Raw genomic sequence first — 19,397 nt, 5'->3', positions numbered from 1 at the left:
ATTTTGTGATCGTGATAATATTTTTGTAATTTAAGTGTGCTAGGATTAGTCAATATTTGAGTATCTATCTCATTATTTTATTTGAGATGTAAGATTTGCAGTTTATCCAAAGTTGGGGGGATAATTATATCGTGTACAATATTTTTGAAGCTCAAGATTTAAGATAATATTGTGCATATATTTTGAACTTGAGATAATAAATAAGTCTATCACAATCCAATAATTAAATAAAGAATTTGGATATATGCAGATAAAGTTGGAGATAAAAATTCAAAGTTGGAAAGATTTTTACCAGATAAAGATCTAAGATTTGATATACCTGGATAGAGATTAAACAGAGGATAATATGATCTCTAAATTTCGAAATATCCAAGGGATGAATATTTAGATTTCGAAAAATTATCCAAGATAACGGATAAAGAATGATAATTATCCTAGATTTAAAGTTTGATTCAAAGTTCAAACGCGAAGATAATACACGATCAAGATAGCAGCCACCTTCCTATAAATAGGAGAAGCTCTCATTCAGAATTTACACCTCATTTATACATCAAATTTTCGAAATTTATCCCATTAATTTCGAAATTCTCTCCGAAAATTCTGCACGAGTCAGCAAAATTATGTCCAAGTTCAAAAATTCGTTTCTCTCTCTCGAGTACTCGGAATCCGATCTTCACCGTTCAGAATGTGCTTCCATATGTTTCGAATAACATATCCAAAATTCGGTCAAATCCAACGGTTAGTTTTTCGTTTATAGCCTTTGCAAGAAAACTGCTCAGATTCTACGCGGGAAACAGCATACCTACGGTTTTTCATCCATAAACAGGTTAAAAAGACTTCCAAACCCGATCTCCACCGTTCATAAATTATTTGATATAATTTTGGACGTACTGTAAAAGTTTGAGCCCGATCCAACGGTTCAATAAGGCACAATGAATTTTTCAAGATTGCTGATTTTCCGGCCGATGTGCTGTTGCGTTTTCGAAGCGTCGGTTGCATGATTCTTCTATAGTTTCGAATTCTTCATGTTTTATTCCAGGTTTAAGGTAAGTGGGCAAATTTTTAAATTTTTGGGTTATGTGTTTTTCTTTTTAAAGAAAAAAAATGCGGTCGAACACCGTCTACGTTTTTTTAAATCTTGTTACGTTTTTGTGAGGACACTGTGAGGATTCCCTGAAAATGGGTGGAATTCCAACATATGGCCCTTAACAGTGGGATAGAACTGTTTTACGGCCTCGCCCCCTTAGAGGATTAAAACTTAGGGATTGACGTCAGTAAACCATGAAAGGTGAAAAATTGCAGTGTTAAAATTATGAAAAGCATGCTATAAATATATGTTATTTTCGAAAATATGAAATTTTTATGTGGTGTTCGATAATTCCCCCATTTACTGAGTATTCCCAAAATACTCACCCCTTACTCTACCCTCCCAGATAAATCAGAAGAAGAAATAGAGAAAGAAGAATCAGACATCAGTTTTGGGGTTGATAGTGGACGCATGAAGAAATTGAATTAAGAATATGTTCTTGTGAGTTTTTAATTCTAGTTGTGAACGCTTCCGCAGATTTTTACCGTTTTCAGAGTTATTATTGTAAAGACGATTCCATTTTTATGGTATATTTATGATATAAACTGGTTTTGGTTTATACTGTACTACGAGGCTTGTTGTTTAGCAATTATGTGATTGTTGAATAACGCCGGTGTCAACTAACCCCGGTCTCGGGGCGTGACAAAAATGGTCGAATTTGTAATGATGAAATTAAAGAAAAAAACAAGGAAACAACCACACCCGTGAACGGATATTATGGGATTATCGTACCAAAATATACACTTTGCTAGATATTCTATATATGCACACACATCAAGGACTACGATGAGATCGCATTCTTGTATCCTCATACATTTTATTTACGGGAAATTGGCCTTCAGTCCCCAGCCGTCGATTTTTTTTGTGTTCAGTCCCTGAATACTTTTTTAGTACCACATTTCCACATGAATTGTACCACATTTTGTATGACACAGTACCACAATTTTGTGGGTAGAGAGTGAACCCAAAGAAATATTTTGATTGGGGATTTTTCACCAACTTTCCTTTTTATTTACACCTAATCAGTACTTTTGGCTTGTTATTCAGGTCTACTCCTCGGATGAACCTATAGTTTATATCGAATAATTAGTTCAAGATGTCAGAGTTACGAAGTTTGATCAATAATTATGAGTTTTTAGACGATCATTGTTATTGTTGGTAGGTATTTTTTTTTTATTTTTCTCGAGAAATCTCGGGATAGAAATGAGTGAACTAAAAGGCTACGAGAAAATAATTGAGGCAAGTTTGACTCTTTTTTCTTAAAACGATATTTTCCCGCCCCGGTGCTTACGGTTGTTGGCAATTCGTTTTCCAAGATACAATGACTACGGCTTTAAAATAGTAGCACTACAAAATTTAAGTCACACGAACTTGAAATGTTTAGAACACTATGAAAATTGTATGCAAACTTTCTAATTTCGAATTCTAAGCGTTAAAACTTAAAAATACAATTCCAAGAGTTTAAATCTTGCAAAATTTGGATTTAAGCGCAAATGCTTAAAAAACTAAAAACTAGAAGACAACTATCGAATTTAATTTCAAAGTTCGAATTTAAACGTACAAGCTTAGAAAATCTAAACTCAAGATTTTATATCTTGAAAATTTGAATTTTAAGCGCAAATGCTTAAAAATTCGTATATAGAACTAAACTTTAGAGAGAAAGGAGTAATCGAGAATTAATTATGTTCGTCAAGTAGCTTGTTCGAATTATTTTATCGATTTTAAATGAGTACAAAACTCATTTTATTAACAATCATGTCGTACAAGATTTGTCTAGTACAATTTATCTGATTAGTATATTTTGCATGCTACTGCGTTACCTCAAGATTTACTTAGTACATATCGAAAAATAGCATATTACATCATTATATATATATATAAATTATATCGAATAATCAATCTCGATTACGCCTAAAAAATATATTATATTAAATGCTAGACAACATATATATTTGGTTTTATAAATTGGCAAATCTATTGTTAACAACTTTATATATACATTTAACAAAATTAATAATTAACGAAGCTAGAATAATTCATTATTAAAATTCCCGTCATGATTAATTGTAGTATACATATAATAATATTTTTTAAAAATTGCTTGGCTCGTTCAAACATTTTTTTTAGAAATTTTCATTCAAACTTGAAGTCATGGTAAAGGGTTTTTTCCATCAAACTAAAATCTGCCATGCAATTCAGCAAATTAAAATAATATTAATAATAATATTTTGTGTATTTTAGTGAAGTTTAGGCCGTTCATATAAAGTTTCCTGAGTCGTAATCATTGAGATATGCAGTAATATCAAATTTTTTTGCAGCCTACATCTTTTATCCCTTTTCCATTTCTCCAACGAGTATATGAACATTTATTTTTAAATTACATTTACATACTTTTTGTTTTTTAACTCATACAGAAATTAAATAAAATCAAACCAGATATATAAGGTCAATCACTGTAGAAAAAAAAAATTCAAGTAGCGACGGTCGACTTAATTGTGTAAGCAAATTTCGTGGAGAAATTAAAATCTAGCAAATGGAAAAGTTTCTTCAGGAAAATATACGTACTCCACGTCCTTAACTGTGTATTTTATACATTTTCCTCGTATTTGTGATACAACCTTCGTATAATAGTGTAGATTATTAGTGAAAGATGCACACATGTTGCGTGTGTAAAATAACTATTACAATTCACAACACGTATAAATTACATGACAATATGAACACAAAAAATTTACATGTGTTATTATTTTTTAAAGTTGATCAGATGATATTAAAAAATTAACACAAAATTATGTTCAATTTAGAAGATGTTTCCATGTAAAACTGGATTGTTTGATCAGAGTTTCTTGTTAAAGATAGTGCGTAAACAGGATAATTTGAAATAAAATATTTTGACATTTTACAAGATAATTTTTATATACCATAATATCATTTTTGTAAAATAGAATATATGATTGTTATTATTATTATTTAAAATTCAATGTTCATCTTGTGACATTCCATTTTCCTATTTCATACAATGTGAGTCAGTCAGTCAGTCTTATCTAGTTGGAAAAGGGTAATGGACACATGACATTTGATTTATGATTTTCTCGATGATCATGTCCAAAGACGATATCACGTGGCCAAGTGTACCAATGTTGGATTCATTCTTACCTAACCCTAATTCTACATTTAAATAAATTAAATTCATTCAAATAATTTCAAATTTTGAACAATATCCTCCCACCATATCCCCCCACACACAGCACGACTAGTTGATATTTAATCATATCACAGTTTTAATCATTATAATTGGAAAAAAAATAATGGCCACTTATATATATAAGTGTTCTAAATTGTGGGCTTGTGGGATATATATGTTTAAATTTGCTTTTTGTAACTTTCTTGTTCTCAGGGCACATTTTCCCTTGTTTGTGTCTCTCTCGAGGCTAATTTGATTCGTGTGACTAAGCCAAGAATCAGACTCTTACGACAGTTTGAGTTAACATTTTCGTAAAATAAAATAATTCTTACAAAAACTCATTGTGTAATCATGTTTGGGCAGATCTAAGTCGTAACATGGATTTAGTAAATAAAATTCACTATATCAATAGTTGCATATATGTCTTTGTTATTTGTCGGATAAATAGTGAATAAACAGTGAAAATAGCAACAACAACAAAAAAATTGGTTACTGAAAATGGGTGTTTTGGTTTTTGGTGGTGTCTCAATTGTCATGCATAACAGGAAAATGAAAGGTGAAATGATTTTGGTAATTTTTAACGTTGTTTAAAAGTGGAGTCAAAAGTGTCAACAGCCAATGATAACACAATCCATGTATTGTCTTATTTTAAAAAATATATATATATAATATTATTCTTTTACTCTATGCATAAGTAAATATAACAGGTGACTTAGCCAACTCCCGTGACAGAATAAATAAATAAAAATATTAACATTTGGTCTTAATAAATATAGTCATTTTTACGTTTAGAATATTTTTCCTAAACACATCTGATTTTCTTGATTTTTTTTTCATTGGTTCCTGGATTGATAGCAGATTTAAATGAAACATGTAGATTTTGTTGAGAATTCAATCGAAATTTCACATTGCAAATACACAAAAAAAATCATGGGTTAATAAGATGGAAAAATATCTCAATTGATATCAAGTCTTTTGGGTAAAATTCAAAATCAAATTCAAGAGAGTTTAGATCCAAAATGGACAATATCATATCATTGTTGAGATATTTGACTTCTACTGTTTAACAAGTTATATAATCAGAGTTATAGTCTAGATCGAGTCATGTGAGATTAATCGACCTTAATTAGATAATCAAATGAGGAGGTGAGGATTTCCAATAAATACGTGATGAGCTCTCGAGACAGACGGTGTTTTAAATATTTCACGTGAGGTGTGTGCTCCAACGCAGTGGAAAGGACTGACTTTTTGAGTAGAGTCCAAAACAAATATATGCGAGTTTATACCAAATTAAACAATATCATATCATTACGAAAATATATGATCTACATTGTTCAACAAAACAAATGATGTTGATTTAAAAAATAAAAATTAAAAACCTTATGGGACACTAAGTAAATTAGATTTAGACAAATTTCTCATTAAAGGAAGATGGGTTGTGGATATTAGTTTCTTTATGTCTTATTCATTGCTTTATTTCCCTGTTTACCTATTTAAATTAAATTAACTGAGGAAATATTAATTTTTTATGAAATATATATATATATATTGGGTGAAATTTAAATTCAATAAAATACATGCAATCATTAGGTTACTTTCTCATTGCCGTGACATGATTTGAGTGAGTAGACAACACTATTATTGTTCAACTTTATTTCACTTCAATTTCAATATGAACTTTCTTTCTTTCAAAATTTTAGTGGCGAAAACTCATTTGGATGGGCCGATTTATTGGGCAGTCCAGTAGCTTTGAATTCATTTAAGTCGGACCAGCATCTTATTTCAATGGACCTTCAAAGCAACTTTCGGGCTGATAGTATGAAGGGTCCAAATAAGAAATAGATTGGGCCTTATAAATTTAGATTTTTTTAACTTGTAATTAGTCTGATTATTATTTTTAATAATTCTTTTTTTTTTTTTCCCATCACGGGCCGAGGAAATAGTATTTTTTTCTTTCTGCTCCAAATTAAAACTTGTTTTTTGAAAGACTGCGTTTTTCTGTTCGCCCTGCTTCCTTGCGGCTGGACCACGGTGCCGGAGACCTTGGCCTCCATATTACCTTCTCTGCTCCTCCGCTTAGTTTAATTCCTCAGGTGTTGCGTCTCATTTCTGATTGATTGTTTATTTTCCTGAGCCAATCGATTCATACGAACTATCGATATACCTTGTGGCTGTAAATTCTATGCGTTGTTGTGGTTGGTTATTAACGTTGCACATACAATCTTTGGTTGAAAAATGGAATCTTTCTAGGTTTCATTTATGGTGGCTGAAACTGGCTGTTAAACTTGATTTCATGGTAGTAATTTGTTTTGTTTTCGAGCTACTCAATTCTTGTGCATTTTGATGATGGGTCGGGGACACTAGTTGTGCACACGTTCTTCACTTCTTTTAAATGTAATTTGTGGAGCAAGTATTTAACCTTCTGCTGTAAACTTCAGATTTCGTTGTGAAAGTCTTAATTATAACTCACTGGGGTCAGCTATGTTCAAGAATACCTTCGCTGGACTGATTAGCCACAAGCAGCCGCTTTACACAAATGAAGAAATTCCATGCACCAATGTTTTATAGCCCAATGCTACATTTTGGATGTATGAAATTTTATAAATTTCCCCAATTTTTATCTCTGCTCCCTGATTCCCTCACAAATCTCTTCAATTCTGGAGTTTGCAATCTGGAAATTTCTTGATAGGCATTGAGTTCTTAATTCCAACTACCTGGGTCAGCTATTACATGAATTCCTGTGTTGACAGAGCAGATGAAAGTTTGAACCAGTTGATCCGCCATTTTGTAGGTTTTTTTGTCATGCTGATGTTGGTGTTTAGTAGTATAAATATTATCTGATATGTAGATGATTTTTCTCACATGAATGGCAAGTTGGCAGTTTGGATGCCTTATTGCCCTTATTATGTCGAGTGGTAATTATTATTAGGTTTAGTATTTGTGTCGGAGTTAAACACTATTTGAACATGCAAGCGATTGTGATAGTGATGATTATCTTTACTGCTAGTCTTGTGATGATGGTTCTGAACTGTTACAGCCATGTCAACATTTTAAGAATAATAATAAGGTAGAATATGGATGATTTTGTTAAGGACCTTTTATTTGGTCATCCACAGGGACATATAGAAATTGTAGTTGTTTTCTGAGAGCATTTTCTCTCAGACTTCAAAGCAAAAAGATGTTCAAGAGCATACCGTACCTCTCAAGATGTATTACGCCCGATTAGTTGGTTGAGAACGCCTTCAGTAATAGACAATAAAAGCCAACCTGATAGTGATTGTTCTTGGTGCCACCGATCAAAAGGTGCCGAGTCAATAACAAGCATTTCACTATTTGGTCTGTGACTGTCTACAACTTCTGGAGGACAAGATTTTGATCCTCTGAGATAACCATCTAAATTATAACCTCTGGAAATAATAAACTTGAGAGATTAGCATTCAGATTTTAGTAACCTGTGCTATAGGCTGTGTGAAAAGAGAACCTGCGACATCCTAGAGGATGAATTTCTGATGTTATTAGAACTGTCGTGGTAAGACCCATTACCTTGATTGATTTGGACATTAGCCTCTTTGGGCTCCGATGCCGTGTTTGGCATGACTATAAACAGGAAAACTTCTGAAAAATTAAAGAGAGAAGATTGATGATATAGTTATTGAGCCTCACTCGTATTATTTTTCTTAGGACCTACGTCATTGTATTTATAGAAAATTTATACAAGTAATTAAAATTCGGTTGCTAAAGATTACTGCCATCGATACAAATCATTTATTATGCCAAGTATCATTCCAGTGCTACATCATACTTTCTGTTACAATGGAATAATATTTAATTTCGTTCCTTAATAAGAACTAAAAATTCTTGATATTATGCCTCAATTTTGACTTAATTCAGAAATGTGATTATCATAGTCTTGCTCCAATTAAAATCCATACATTTTTTTATTGGAATGTAAAGGGAAATGATCACAAATGTGACTTATCTTTGTTCACTACAGACAGCTAAGCACACATTGCTTAGTTGGTATTCATTTGGCTGCGTTCTTATTGTAATCGATTCACCGATAAGAGCCTATTTTGGAGCGATAGTTGATGGTAGATCCAGTGTTGTGGTTGAAAGTCATTTGACTTTGTTATCTTTATGTCAATACAGATGGCCGCTTCTCAAAGTTGTAGCAAGGAACCAACGAACGAACAAGCAGTGGCCAACATATATGGTGCCATGAGGGCTGATATGAACCAAATCTACTCCAAAATTACCGAACTGGAAATGGAGGTCAGCGAACATTCACTTGTAATGAATGCCATAAAACCACTTGATCCATCAAGACGTTGCTACCGCATGATAGGAGGTGTTCTCGTGGAAAGGACTGTGAAAGAAGTATTGCCTGCCGTACAGCGCAACAAAGAAGGTCTCGAAGAGGTCATTTCCAGACTTAATGAGGCCCTGGAGAAGAAGAAAAAGGAAATAACCGAATTTGAGGCCAAGTACAATATTAGAATAACAAGAGGTGATGGTGCAATGAAGGATGAGAGCGGGAAGAAGGAAGGGAATGCCCAAGGAGTGCTTGTTGGCCCTGCTGGTGCTAATGAATAAATTCGAGCCATTTTCTGAGAATTCCTATTCACCATCAACAAGTGACTCAAGAATTTCGATAATTCTGAGCGTCGTTTTTCAACAGAAATGGATCAAAGTAACTTCTTTGGTGTGTACTATTATCGATTCTCAAGTAATTCTTAAAACATTTTGTATCAATTGATGTGAAAACTCGCATCTTTTCTATGGTTTGAAGACAGACACTTGCTCATATTAGAGAAAATTGTCGAACTATATTTTATTACGATTGTGTTATTTCATTCATGTTAATATCTAGAAAACCAAATGCTGACTTGACTTTGCATTCACTTTAATCGAGAACTGTTACTGATAAAGTTTGCCAACATATCGTCCTAATTTGTATCAAATTTACAACACCTCAACAAATTACAAACAAACAATCGGAAGAGAGTGAAAGACAAGGAAAATTGGCAAGTCAAAACACAGCAAATCCCTCCTTATCTTCATCACCCAAAGAAATCCTGAACACCCCTTCCTGCAAAAACCCTGTCCGAAAGCTCAGCCAAAACGGCATTAACAGTAAGCAAAACAACACTGGAACCTGCAATCACTCCCAACACGACTCCCGTAGTACCAAGAACTTTATTAAACGCTGGCCACTCAATTTCTCTTATTTCCTGAGCCACCCCATCCAGAAAACCGCTTTCCCCCTTCTGACCCTCCCTCTCCTTCATGGCTGCCTTGATTTCCTTGCCCAAATCCGTCATTTCACCACTCTTATATTTCTCTGGTTGGCTCTCTCCAGATGGGTCGAGTATACTTTTCTCGTTGGTGGCGGTGGTGTTTTCATCTTCTTGAGAAGCTCTTAAGATTGTGGTGAATTTGAGGGACTTGGATGCGAATTGTGTGAAATTTGGGGACTTTTTGGAGAAAATGGTTGCAGGTTTCTGTGTAACATATAAGCTTTGGCGAGTGGAATCTGTGGAGGCGAGCGTGTGGGGGATGACTTGAAACTGTGAGAAGGTGAGTGCCATTCTTCTGTGTAATGGAATGAAGCAGCGGAGAGCCTAAAAGCTGGATTTGTATTCTATACTGGGCTTTTGAGAAGCAGCCCAATTATTAATTTTAAGCTAACGAAGCAGGCCCATCAAATTTCATAGCCCAATGATTATCCAGATTCGAGTATTAAATGAAATACAAATCTATTGCAAATGATGAATTTGGGTCGATGAATTTGATTGAAATGACAATCCGTACTTTGCAAACAAGCTTGGACTTGTCATTTAGCGCGATGCATGCATCTCAATTCTTTGTAGTCATTTTTGGATCAAAATCAAATGTTCAAATACCAAATACAGTATATCATCTCCATCGATCACCACCCTTAAAATAAATATTAAAAAACTGTCTAAAGGAAAATTGAAAAAAATATATATATTAAAAATTGATCTAATACAATAATATAAACCGAAACAAATTAAGTTTGGTTCGAGTTTACTACACATACATCGTTGTTTAGATTTTTTTTTTTTGTGAAAATACAAAAATGGAACTATTTCGTTGCCAAAGATATTTAATGCCAGCGGACACATATTATCAAAGTTTGTCAGACTTGCAGAGCTTAATTACGACAGATATTAAAATGGTCTTAGTCTAATCAAACTGAATTATCGGATCAATTAAAAAGTATATAACATTTCGTCATTTGTGAGTTACGAGTTGAGACAATCAAATTTTACATAAAATTGACAAAGTTTATTCCATCACCAACATAGATAAATTGAGTTGATAATTTTCAAACATAGTAAAAGTGAGTCGATCTGTCGATCCACATCCATCTAGCTGACACTTTTTGACATAATGCAGGCATAAATCACTAACGATATATTTAATGTTAGCAGCATATCCTAGAACGCACTAGACAAGAGAGAGAAGAGGAAAGGCTGATATTCACTACTTGAGATTTTATGGGAATTAGGTGCATCGTTGCGTACCTAATCCAACTATCTTAACAATAATAATTATCGGACATCAATTGCATAATCAATTCGGTTTGATTATTTTCCTTCAATTGCATTTGGATTTAATTTTTGGATTCTATATACTTGTCCTTACAGTTTGTTTGGCAATTAGGATTTCGCAGGATTTCATGGGATTTTTCTATACAGAAGATTATATTAAATAATTGCATTTTATGGTTCTTTTTAATATCAATTTAATTATTAAGCCTAACGTAGCCCCACTAAGGCCATTTATGCAGACCGACCTTAAAAATAATCATAAACACAGATCGAGTAAATTAAAAACAACTTAATTAATAGCCTTCCAATTTAACCACAGACAAATTCAGATCTAACTTCCAACAAAAGTACTAATTAATTCTACAAACCAACCGATTTAATGATATATATCTGTAACACATGCATGACGAAGTCATTTCGAGTCGAAAATGCTTTTCTCGATCAAAAAATTATAAAGTTGTAATTCAAATTTAAAGATGTAAATATCAAATCAACTCAGTATAAATGAATAAAATCATATCTGAATGATGTTTCGATTCCATGTTTCATGAAAGGGGAAACATTATGAATTAAATTTATATAATTTTATATTATTTAATTAATTAAGAAATTACATGTCTTCTCCGTCTAAATACACCGATCATCACGAAACTCGTGCACTTCCTTTAGAAACAATGCGTTCGATCGAGCAACTGCCGGTGGTACAGTGCAATGCTGCCGGGCTGGAACGTGATTTCCGGCAAGTTTCCGGGGGGTGGAGAGCGATAGGATGACGTCGGCAAAAGCAGCAACAATAAACTTATGAGCGTGCTTTGGGTTTAATGTCAAATAACAACATAGCAGCTCATGCAGAAACTCCCAACTGGACTCGACGTCCATCAGTTCGTGCGCTTCGATCATCTCCTGCATCGATTTGTGGAAGTCGGCATAAGGGTTCTGCGAGTACGTGCGAATAGCCATGCCATCACTTAGGAATGGACCGGGAACTTCCACCTTCGTTGGCTCGAAGATAGAGTTGGAGCTGCCGGGGTTGGAAAAGAAAAAGCGCTGGGAGGCGAAGACGGAGGCGAAATTTGGGATGTAGTCAGCAGTATCTGAATCTTCGGGGGAGGAAGAGGAGAAGAAGTAGTCTTCCACTGCCGAGGCGTGCGTGGAGGTTGAGGTGAGACTGAGAGATTTCTCATGATTATGTAAGTTTTCATCTGACTTTTGATCTGTGAAAGGTGGTGTAAATTTAATAGTGGGCAAACAATTGAATTTTGAGAAGCAGAGGTTGAAACTCTTCCACAAGATGCAGGACATTCTTCTTTCTCTTTGAGGGAGAATCAGTCGGTGAACATGAGTTGTTTAATTAATATATATATATAATTATTGATTAAGTAAATATAAAAGCACTAGTCAGTCGGTGAAATGTTTTTTTGCTATAGTTGACAGATTCTACACAAAAAATAGCATTCCATCAATGTATAAGTAGTGGTAAACTCATTACCCGAACAGCATGTAAATTGTAATATAAACAAAAGATATATATAAATCCAAGCGAAATTATGTATTCAATTTCAACCCTCCAAATCGACAAGAACAGTCTCTGAATAGTATCAACATGAAACTCAGCAGATAGTTGTCGCGAGAAGATCCAAAAGAACTATTTTTGCGGTCGAGTAGTACCGAGCGTAGCCGTTTGTGGAGAAAAAATTATGTTGTGCATGAAATATTTCTCAACATAAATGGAATCAAATTTTAACATATACCTGATCAATTATTTTCCTCTAAAAATCGAATTCATCTCCTTAAGGCAGCAGCCACCCACAGCCAATCCATGTGGGGCTTGCTTCCACCTCAACCACTAAAACCATGGCCTCCCACCACCGAACCGATGTGCTTATGGCGCAATTCAAAGAGCCACTTCTACGAAAGCCAAGAAAACGAAAGTGACTGTCAATTCAGTGTTGGGTCGATAAATCACAGGATATTATTATTGATTTTGTGCTTCAGTAATATCAATTAATTTTAGAGTGCAATCTTATTCTTTTAGTGGAGTAGAATAAGATTAATAAATTATTTTGATTAATCATGAGTTGATTGGATCAAATTAATTTATTGGAGCTTGATTTAATTGAATCCGACCAAGTCCCTCTGGTGGCTCTAATATAAACTCGGATAAATTATATGAGATATAATTTATGGTATATGTGGGATAAATTTATCTGCACTATTATATTGCATGAGAGTTTATCATCTAAATCTTCTAGATATGGTATAATATATTCTGTCCATTTAAATTTATATTTTAAAAGATATCATCATTATCTTTTACGTTACAAGATATCACAAATATATTATATATATATATATGTGATATTGTAACAAGTGACCACACACAATCCTACGTTTAGAGTTTGAGAGAACACCGGAGAAGGCTTGGAGGTTTGGAGCGTAGAATTAGTGCAGAGAAAGATCGAAAACACGCTTCAAAGGTAATCTCTAATTTCTGTGTGTTGTAATTAATTAATCCGTGTTAAATACGTAGAACAATCGATCCTGTGAAAGAAGAGAAGATTGAAATCACAAGAAATTAATTTTTTTGATTCGATCTTCTTGATCTTGGCTAACAAATGGTATCAGAGCCACGGGTTTTGATATTGTTTTTGCGTATTTCGAATTAATTAATTATTTATGCATGTTTTAGTTTAAAGCGGTGTTAGATTTATGTGATTATGGTTTGAATGGATTGATTTATTTATTTTTTGAACAGTTTATGGCCTTAGTTTTTGGTGAAATTGTATTTCGTATTTTCGAGTCTGTAACCAAGGGGCTGGATTACGACTCCATGTTTACCCTTGTTTATTTTCGTGCAATTTTATTGTATTTTTCGGATTTGGGCTTTTCTGCTTCTGTTTAAAGAACTGGAGGGTCGGATACAATTCGATTAAAACCACAAGGACTAGACGGAAATTTCGTCCAAAGGATTCCAGGGACCAAAGTGCATCTTCTTCAAAACGTCAGGGACCTATTCTGCAAATTCCGAAAACCACCATGAAAGAGCAAATCTGGATCGGAAAATCGGAGGGACGCGGCCGTGAGGATGAGGAATGTATGCGAAGGTGTTTTTCGGTCTTTTTCATGCGTTGTTCTTCACGGTGGAGCGGACGATGAAGGAATCCGAAAATCACAATCTTTCTTTCGCTGGATCTGGAAAAATCGGAAACCTAATTTCGATTTCGAAATGGATATGGTGTCTCGGTGGTTTTCCAGTGAATGGCGCGGTGGAGATCTTCACTTCCGCGAGTTTCCGGCGAATCCAGCGGTGGCGGCGTTTTTTCTGTAGGGCTGAAGATGGATCGGCGGGTTCTGGGTCACGGGTTCGGGTCATGGACTTTTGGGTCGGATCCGGAATTTTTTTTTATTGGGCCAAAACAGGTTGCTGGATTAAAATCTTGGGCTGGATTTTTTTTTTTAAATTTGAAGTATTGGGCCAAATTGGGTTCAATTAGATCTTTAATTTTTAATTTTTTTTGTGTCTAGGATGAGCCATAAATTTGTTCTTGTTTAATTATTGCTTATTTTTTTCATTCATGAATCATGCCATGTAGATTGCATAAACACCGCTTTAGGTACCATATTGTCATGCATAAAATTTTATTTATTATATTTTTTAGAGAATAAATATTTTGATTAATAATTGAACTATTTTAAGAGTTAAAATAGTCATGATTTTATTAATCGGATAAAACCCAAAATTAAATTTAAAAAAGATATTAACCAACAACCAACTAGTCGGAGAAAATTACATTGATTGGAAACGTAATTTGTTGATTGTCTTAACTGCGGAGAAACACAAGTTTGTGCTCAATGAACCCTGTCCATTAGTGCCTACGACGGAGTCCACACTAGCTCAGAAGCAGGCTTATGATAAGTGGATCAGTTCTGATGAGATGGCCCGTTGCTACATTTTGGGATCCATCTCAAATGTGCTGCAACAGAAACATCAGAACATGGACACTGCTACAAAAATCATGGATAGCCTCCAAGAAATGTTTGAGCATCAAGGACGTCAGGCACGACAAGCAGCCATTAGAACCATTATGAACATGCGCATGAAACCTGGGACGCCCGTGAGAGATCATATGCTTGCATTGATCGCTCAGTTTAACGTGGCTGAGGTGTTAGGGGCTGAAATCAAATCAGAGACTCAGGTTGACATGGCACTTGAGACTCTCCCTGAGATGTTCTCACAGTTTAAAGTTAGCTATAACATGAATAAGCTAAATATGTCCCTGACTGAGCTGATGAAGGAACTCCAAAATGCTGAAAGTGTTCTTAAGACTAAAACTGGTGATGCATTTGTTGTTGCTTCTGCTGGGCCATCTTATTCCAAGCCGAAAGGTAAAAATGGGAATAAAAGGAAGAAGCCCAACAAGAAGGGTCCACAACAAAATGAAAAGAAGGTCAAGGTAGATGGCAAGCCTAAGGGAAAATGTTTCCATTGCGGGGAAAAGGGTCATTGGAAGAGAAACTGCCAAGGATATCTAGCTTCCAAGAAGCAAGCTAGTGGTGAGTTATCTTTTATTGAGTCTTGTTTAGTGGTTGATTCTACTGATACTTGGATTGTAGATTCTGGAGCCACTAATCATATATGCAATACTTTGCAGGGGTTCCAAGTAACCAGAAGTCTCAATGAAGGGGAACATACTCTAAGAGTTGGCACAGGGGCTGTGGTGTCTGCAAAAGCTGTTGGAATTGTTTATCTTTATTTTTCGAATAATAAACATTTGGTTTTATGACATTGTTATTATGTTCCGGAGATTACTAGAAATTTGATTTCTGTTGCTTTATTGTTTAGACAAGGATATTATGTCCATTTTTCACAAATGGTGGTTGATATTACCTTGAATAAAGCCCTTATTTGCAAGGGACATTTGAATAACGATTTGTATGTCTTAAAACATGATGACAGCTCTTTGCATCACATTGAATCCAACAAGCGAATTAAATTGTCTCCCACTAATGAAACTTATTTGTGGCATTTGAGACTTGGTCATATCAACCTTAATAGAATTCAACGGTTGGTAAAAGATGGTCCTTTAAGTAATTTAAAGGTGGAATCCTTGACTGTATGTGAATCCTGTTTGGAAGGTAAGATGACTAAGAGATCTTTTAAATCTAAAGGACATAGGGCCAATGAAGTTTTGGAATTAATGCACACTGATGTATGTGGACCAATTAATGTACAAGCTAGAGGAGGATTTGAGTATTTAATCATCTTCACTGATGATTACTCTAGATACGGTTATGTTTACTTAATGTCCCACAAATCTGAATCTTTTGAAAAGTTCAAGGAATTCAGAAATGAAGTGGAAAAACAATTAGGTAAGAGCATAAAAACACTTCGATCAGACAGAGGTGGCGAGTATCTATCCAATGACTTTAGAACATACTTATCAGATAATGGGATCATATCCCAATTGAGTGCACCAGCTACACCTCAGCAGAATGATGTCTCTGAAAGGAGAAATAGGACTTTGTTGGACATGGTTAGGTCCATACTAAGTTTCTCAAAGCTCAGTACATCTTTTTGGGGATATGCTATCCAAACTGCAATGTACTTATTGAACATGGTTCCTTCTAAGTCTGTCTCTAAGACACCTCTTGAATTATGGAATGGGCGAGTGCCTAATCTAAGACATATTCGGATATGGGGATGTCATGCTTATGTGCTAAAGAGAAAGATGGATAAAATGGAACCTAAATCAGAATTATGCATGTTTGTTGGATATCCTAAGGGAACAATAGGATATTACTTCTATAGTCCTCAAGACAAGAAGGTATTTGTAAGTACAAATGCAACCTTCTTAGAGGACAAGCACATAGAAGAGAGTGAATCAAAGAGTAAGGTTCTTTTGGAAGAGATTACTAAATCATCTACTCCAGAGATCCGTACTGAACCTACTCAGTTTGAATTCACATTTCTACCACCATTAACCACTGGTCTCCAAACAAATGAAGTGGTAGAAGACATTGGTTCCAATGATCGATCACCCCATCATATCCAAATGGAGAATGAAGGAAATGATCAGGAAGAGAACTTAAGACAACAACAATCAATTCCAATCAACCAAGAACCTCCACAACTTAGACGTAGTGGGAGGGTCATTCGACAACCTTCTAGATACTTGCTTTATGGAGAATCGTTTGATGCGGTTTCCATTGAACAAGAGGAGGATCCCATCACATACAAAGAAGCTATGGAGGATGTTGACGCTGACCAATGGAAGAGTGCCATGGAATCAGAAATGAGATCCATGTACACTAACTCCGTCTGGGTTCTTGTAGACATTCCTGAAGGTGTGAGACCTATAGGGTGTAAGTGGGTCTACAAGAGAAAGAGAGGAATAGACGGAAAAATAGAGACCTTTAAGGCTAGATTGGTAGCCAAAGGTTTTAGCCAAAGAGAAGGAATCGATTACGATGAAACCTTCTCACCTGTGGCTATGATAAAGTCTATTCGGATCCTCTTATCCATTGCAGCTTATTTTGATTATGAGGTGTGGCAAATGGATGTCAAGACAGCATTTCTTAATGGAAATCTTGACGAAACCATTTATATGGTACAACCAGACGGTTTTATTCACAACGGTCAAGAGCATAAAGTATGCAAACTGAAAAAGTCTATTTATGGACTTAAGCAGGCGTCTAGGTCTTGGAACATCAGATTTGATCAATCTGTGAAAGATTATGGTTTCGATCAAAATCTTGATGAGCCTTGTGTCTATAAGAAAATTTTGGATGACAAGGTGATTTTTCTTGTGCTATATGTGGATGACATCCTACTTATTGGGAATAATGTAGGGGTGATGACATCTGCCAAAAATTGGTTGTCTCAACAGTTTGACATGAAAGACTTGGGAGAAGCAAGTTATGTTCTAGGTATCCAAATCCTTCGGGATAGGAAGAACAAACGGATTGCTTTATCTCAATCTTCATATATTGATAAAATATTGGTGAGGTATGCAATGCAAAATTCCAAGAAAGGTCAAACACCTTTTAGACATGGAATTCACTTGTCAAAGGATCACAATCCCAAGAATCCAAGTGAAGTGGAATACATGAAAAGAGTTCCCTATGCTTCGGCTGTAGGAAGTCTTATGTATGCTATGCTATGCACTCGACCAGATATTTGTTATGCTGTTGGGATTGTTAGTAGATATCAGTCAAACCCAGGACCAGATCACTGGATTGCTGTAAAGCATATTCTCAAGTATCTTCGCAGAACTAGAGGGTATATGTTGGTTTATTCGGCTTCAGAGTTGGCATCTGTGAGTTATACTGATTCTGATTTTCAAGCTGATAGAGATTCTCGTAAATCCACATCAGGATCTGTGTTCACATTGGGTGGTGGTGCCGTTGTCTGGAGGAGTATCAAGCAATCATGTATTGCTGATTCCATAATGGAAGCGGAGTATGTAGCGGCTTGTGAAGCAGCAAAAGAAACCGTTTGGCTGAAAAAGTTTTTGCTAAGCCTTGAGGTTGTTCCTGTTGCATCAAATGACATTACTTTATATTGTGATAACAGTGGTGCAGTGGCAAATGCAAAAGAACCAAGAAACCATCAGCGTGGAAAACACATTGAACGAAAATATCACCTAGTGAGGGATATTGTTCAACGAGGAGACGTGACAGTGTGCAAGATAGCATCTGCTGAAAATCTTGCTGATCCTTTCACCAAAAGCTTAACTGCTAGAGCTTTTGAGGAACATATTCAAAATATGGGTGTACTAGACATGACTCATTTACTCTAGGGCAAGTGGGAGGATAATGAAATAATGTTCGATAGTATGATGCCCATCGAGTACTTTTGTTATATGTTGATGACATTTTGAAATTAAAATAATATTCATTTATTTGTTTAAATAAATTTATTTTGAGCAATGCATATGTCCATTGAATTGTTGTATTATTATAAATTGAGTGTTTAAGTCGTTAAACACAGAAAGATTCAATTTGTAATTCAATCCAAAGTTTTATTGTCCACGATCGTTAAATAACCAAGGACAAATTATTTTGATAAGATCGTCTCAATTTTATTGAAACCTATCTTTGGTTTGGTAATAAAATTAAGGATACATTTTGTTGTATTGGACTGGACCACGTGAGATTTGAATTTGATTTGACCATACTAATTCAAAATCACCAGATTTTCGTACATAACACCTTAATCCTGAGCGAATAATGAACTTTGATTACTAACTTGAAGTTCTTTGATACATCAATGAGTGAGACCAAACTATTGGTCAATATCTCGATGTTTTGGGAATCAAAGTGAAATAACAAAGAACATATGTTCGTAATATGGAATCGGTCACCTAGTCAATAGGTATGATCATAAACTCACAAGTTCTTCTAGAAGACAGTAAAATCTGAGCTCAGTAATTCAATACTCTTGTTGAATTAATTATGTGATGTGATCACATGGGGCTGTCAAAGAGAAGATGAGGGTTGAGAAGCTATGAATATCTAATATAGGTCATATGGTCATGATACCCTGTTTTAG

At 34.9% G+C, this 19,397-nt stretch overlaps 3 protein-coding genes and 1 long non-coding RNA gene across 4 annotated transcripts; 1 reads left to right on the top strand and 3 right to left on the bottom strand.

Annotated features, from left to right (window-relative positions):
* Nucleotides 1-6,201: 6,201 nt before the first annotated feature.
* On the top strand, nucleotides 6,202-9,108 carry LOC140969637 (prefoldin subunit 2-like). Its single transcript, XM_073431037.1, has 2 exons — nucleotides 6,202-6,364; nucleotides 8,421-9,108. Exon 2 carries the CDS (start codon nucleotides 8,421-8,423, stop codon nucleotides 8,862-8,864), a length of 444 nt encoding a protein of 147 aa, XP_073287138.1. The 5' UTR covers nucleotides 6,202-6,364; the 3' UTR covers nucleotides 8,865-9,108.
* On the bottom strand, nucleotides 6,236-8,448 carry LOC140969639 (uncharacterized). The gene is made up of 2 exons (XR_012173965.1): nucleotides 8,330-8,448; nucleotides 6,236-6,373 (listed from the first exon to the last, which is right to left on the bottom strand). It is a non-coding gene; the product is annotated as an uncharacterized lncRNA (long non-coding RNA).
* Nucleotides 9,109-9,136: 28 nt separating the features above from the next.
* Nucleotides 9,137-9,956, bottom strand: LOC140969638 (uncharacterized). Its single transcript, XM_073431038.1, has one exon. It carries the CDS (start codon nucleotides 9,857-9,859, stop codon nucleotides 9,332-9,334), a length of 528 nt encoding a protein of 175 aa, XP_073287139.1. The 5' UTR covers nucleotides 9,860-9,956; the 3' UTR covers nucleotides 9,137-9,331.
* A 1,502-nt stretch (nucleotides 9,957-11,458) lies between these two features.
* LOC140969658 (transcription repressor OFP15-like) lies at nucleotides 11,459-12,736 on the bottom strand. The gene has a single exon (XM_073431078.1). The coding sequence runs from the start codon at nucleotides 12,146-12,148 to the stop codon at nucleotides 11,474-11,476; it is 675 nt and encodes a 224-aa protein (XP_073287179.1). The 5' UTR covers nucleotides 12,149-12,736; the 3' UTR covers nucleotides 11,459-11,473.
* Between the last annotated feature and the right edge of the window lie 6,661 nt (nucleotides 12,737-19,397).

This window comes from Primulina huaijiensis, unplaced genomic scaffold (assembly GCF_012295235.1).
Source record: "Primulina huaijiensis isolate GDHJ02 unplaced genomic scaffold, ASM1229523v2 scaffold42415, whole genome shotgun sequence".
In the NCBI taxonomy this organism is placed as follows: Eukaryota; Viridiplantae; Streptophyta; class Magnoliopsida; order Lamiales; family Gesneriaceae; genus Primulina; species Primulina huaijiensis.
Note: the sequence above shows the minus strand (reverse complement) of the source record. Positions and strands in the feature narration are given on the sequence as shown.

Bases quoted from the DNA above. Each gene is read 5' to 3' on its own strand.
- LOC140969658 (XM_073431078.1), bottom strand. From the start codon at position 12,148: ATGTCCTGCATCTTGTGGAAGAGTTTCAACCTCTGCTTCTCAAAATTC.
- LOC140969637 (XM_073431037.1), top strand. From the start codon at position 8,421: ATGGCCGCTTCTCAAAGTTGTAGCAAGGAACCAACGAACGAACAAGCA.
- LOC140969638 (XM_073431038.1), bottom strand. From the start codon at position 9,859: ATGGCACTCACCTTCTCACAGTTTCAAGTCATCCCCCACACGCTCGCC.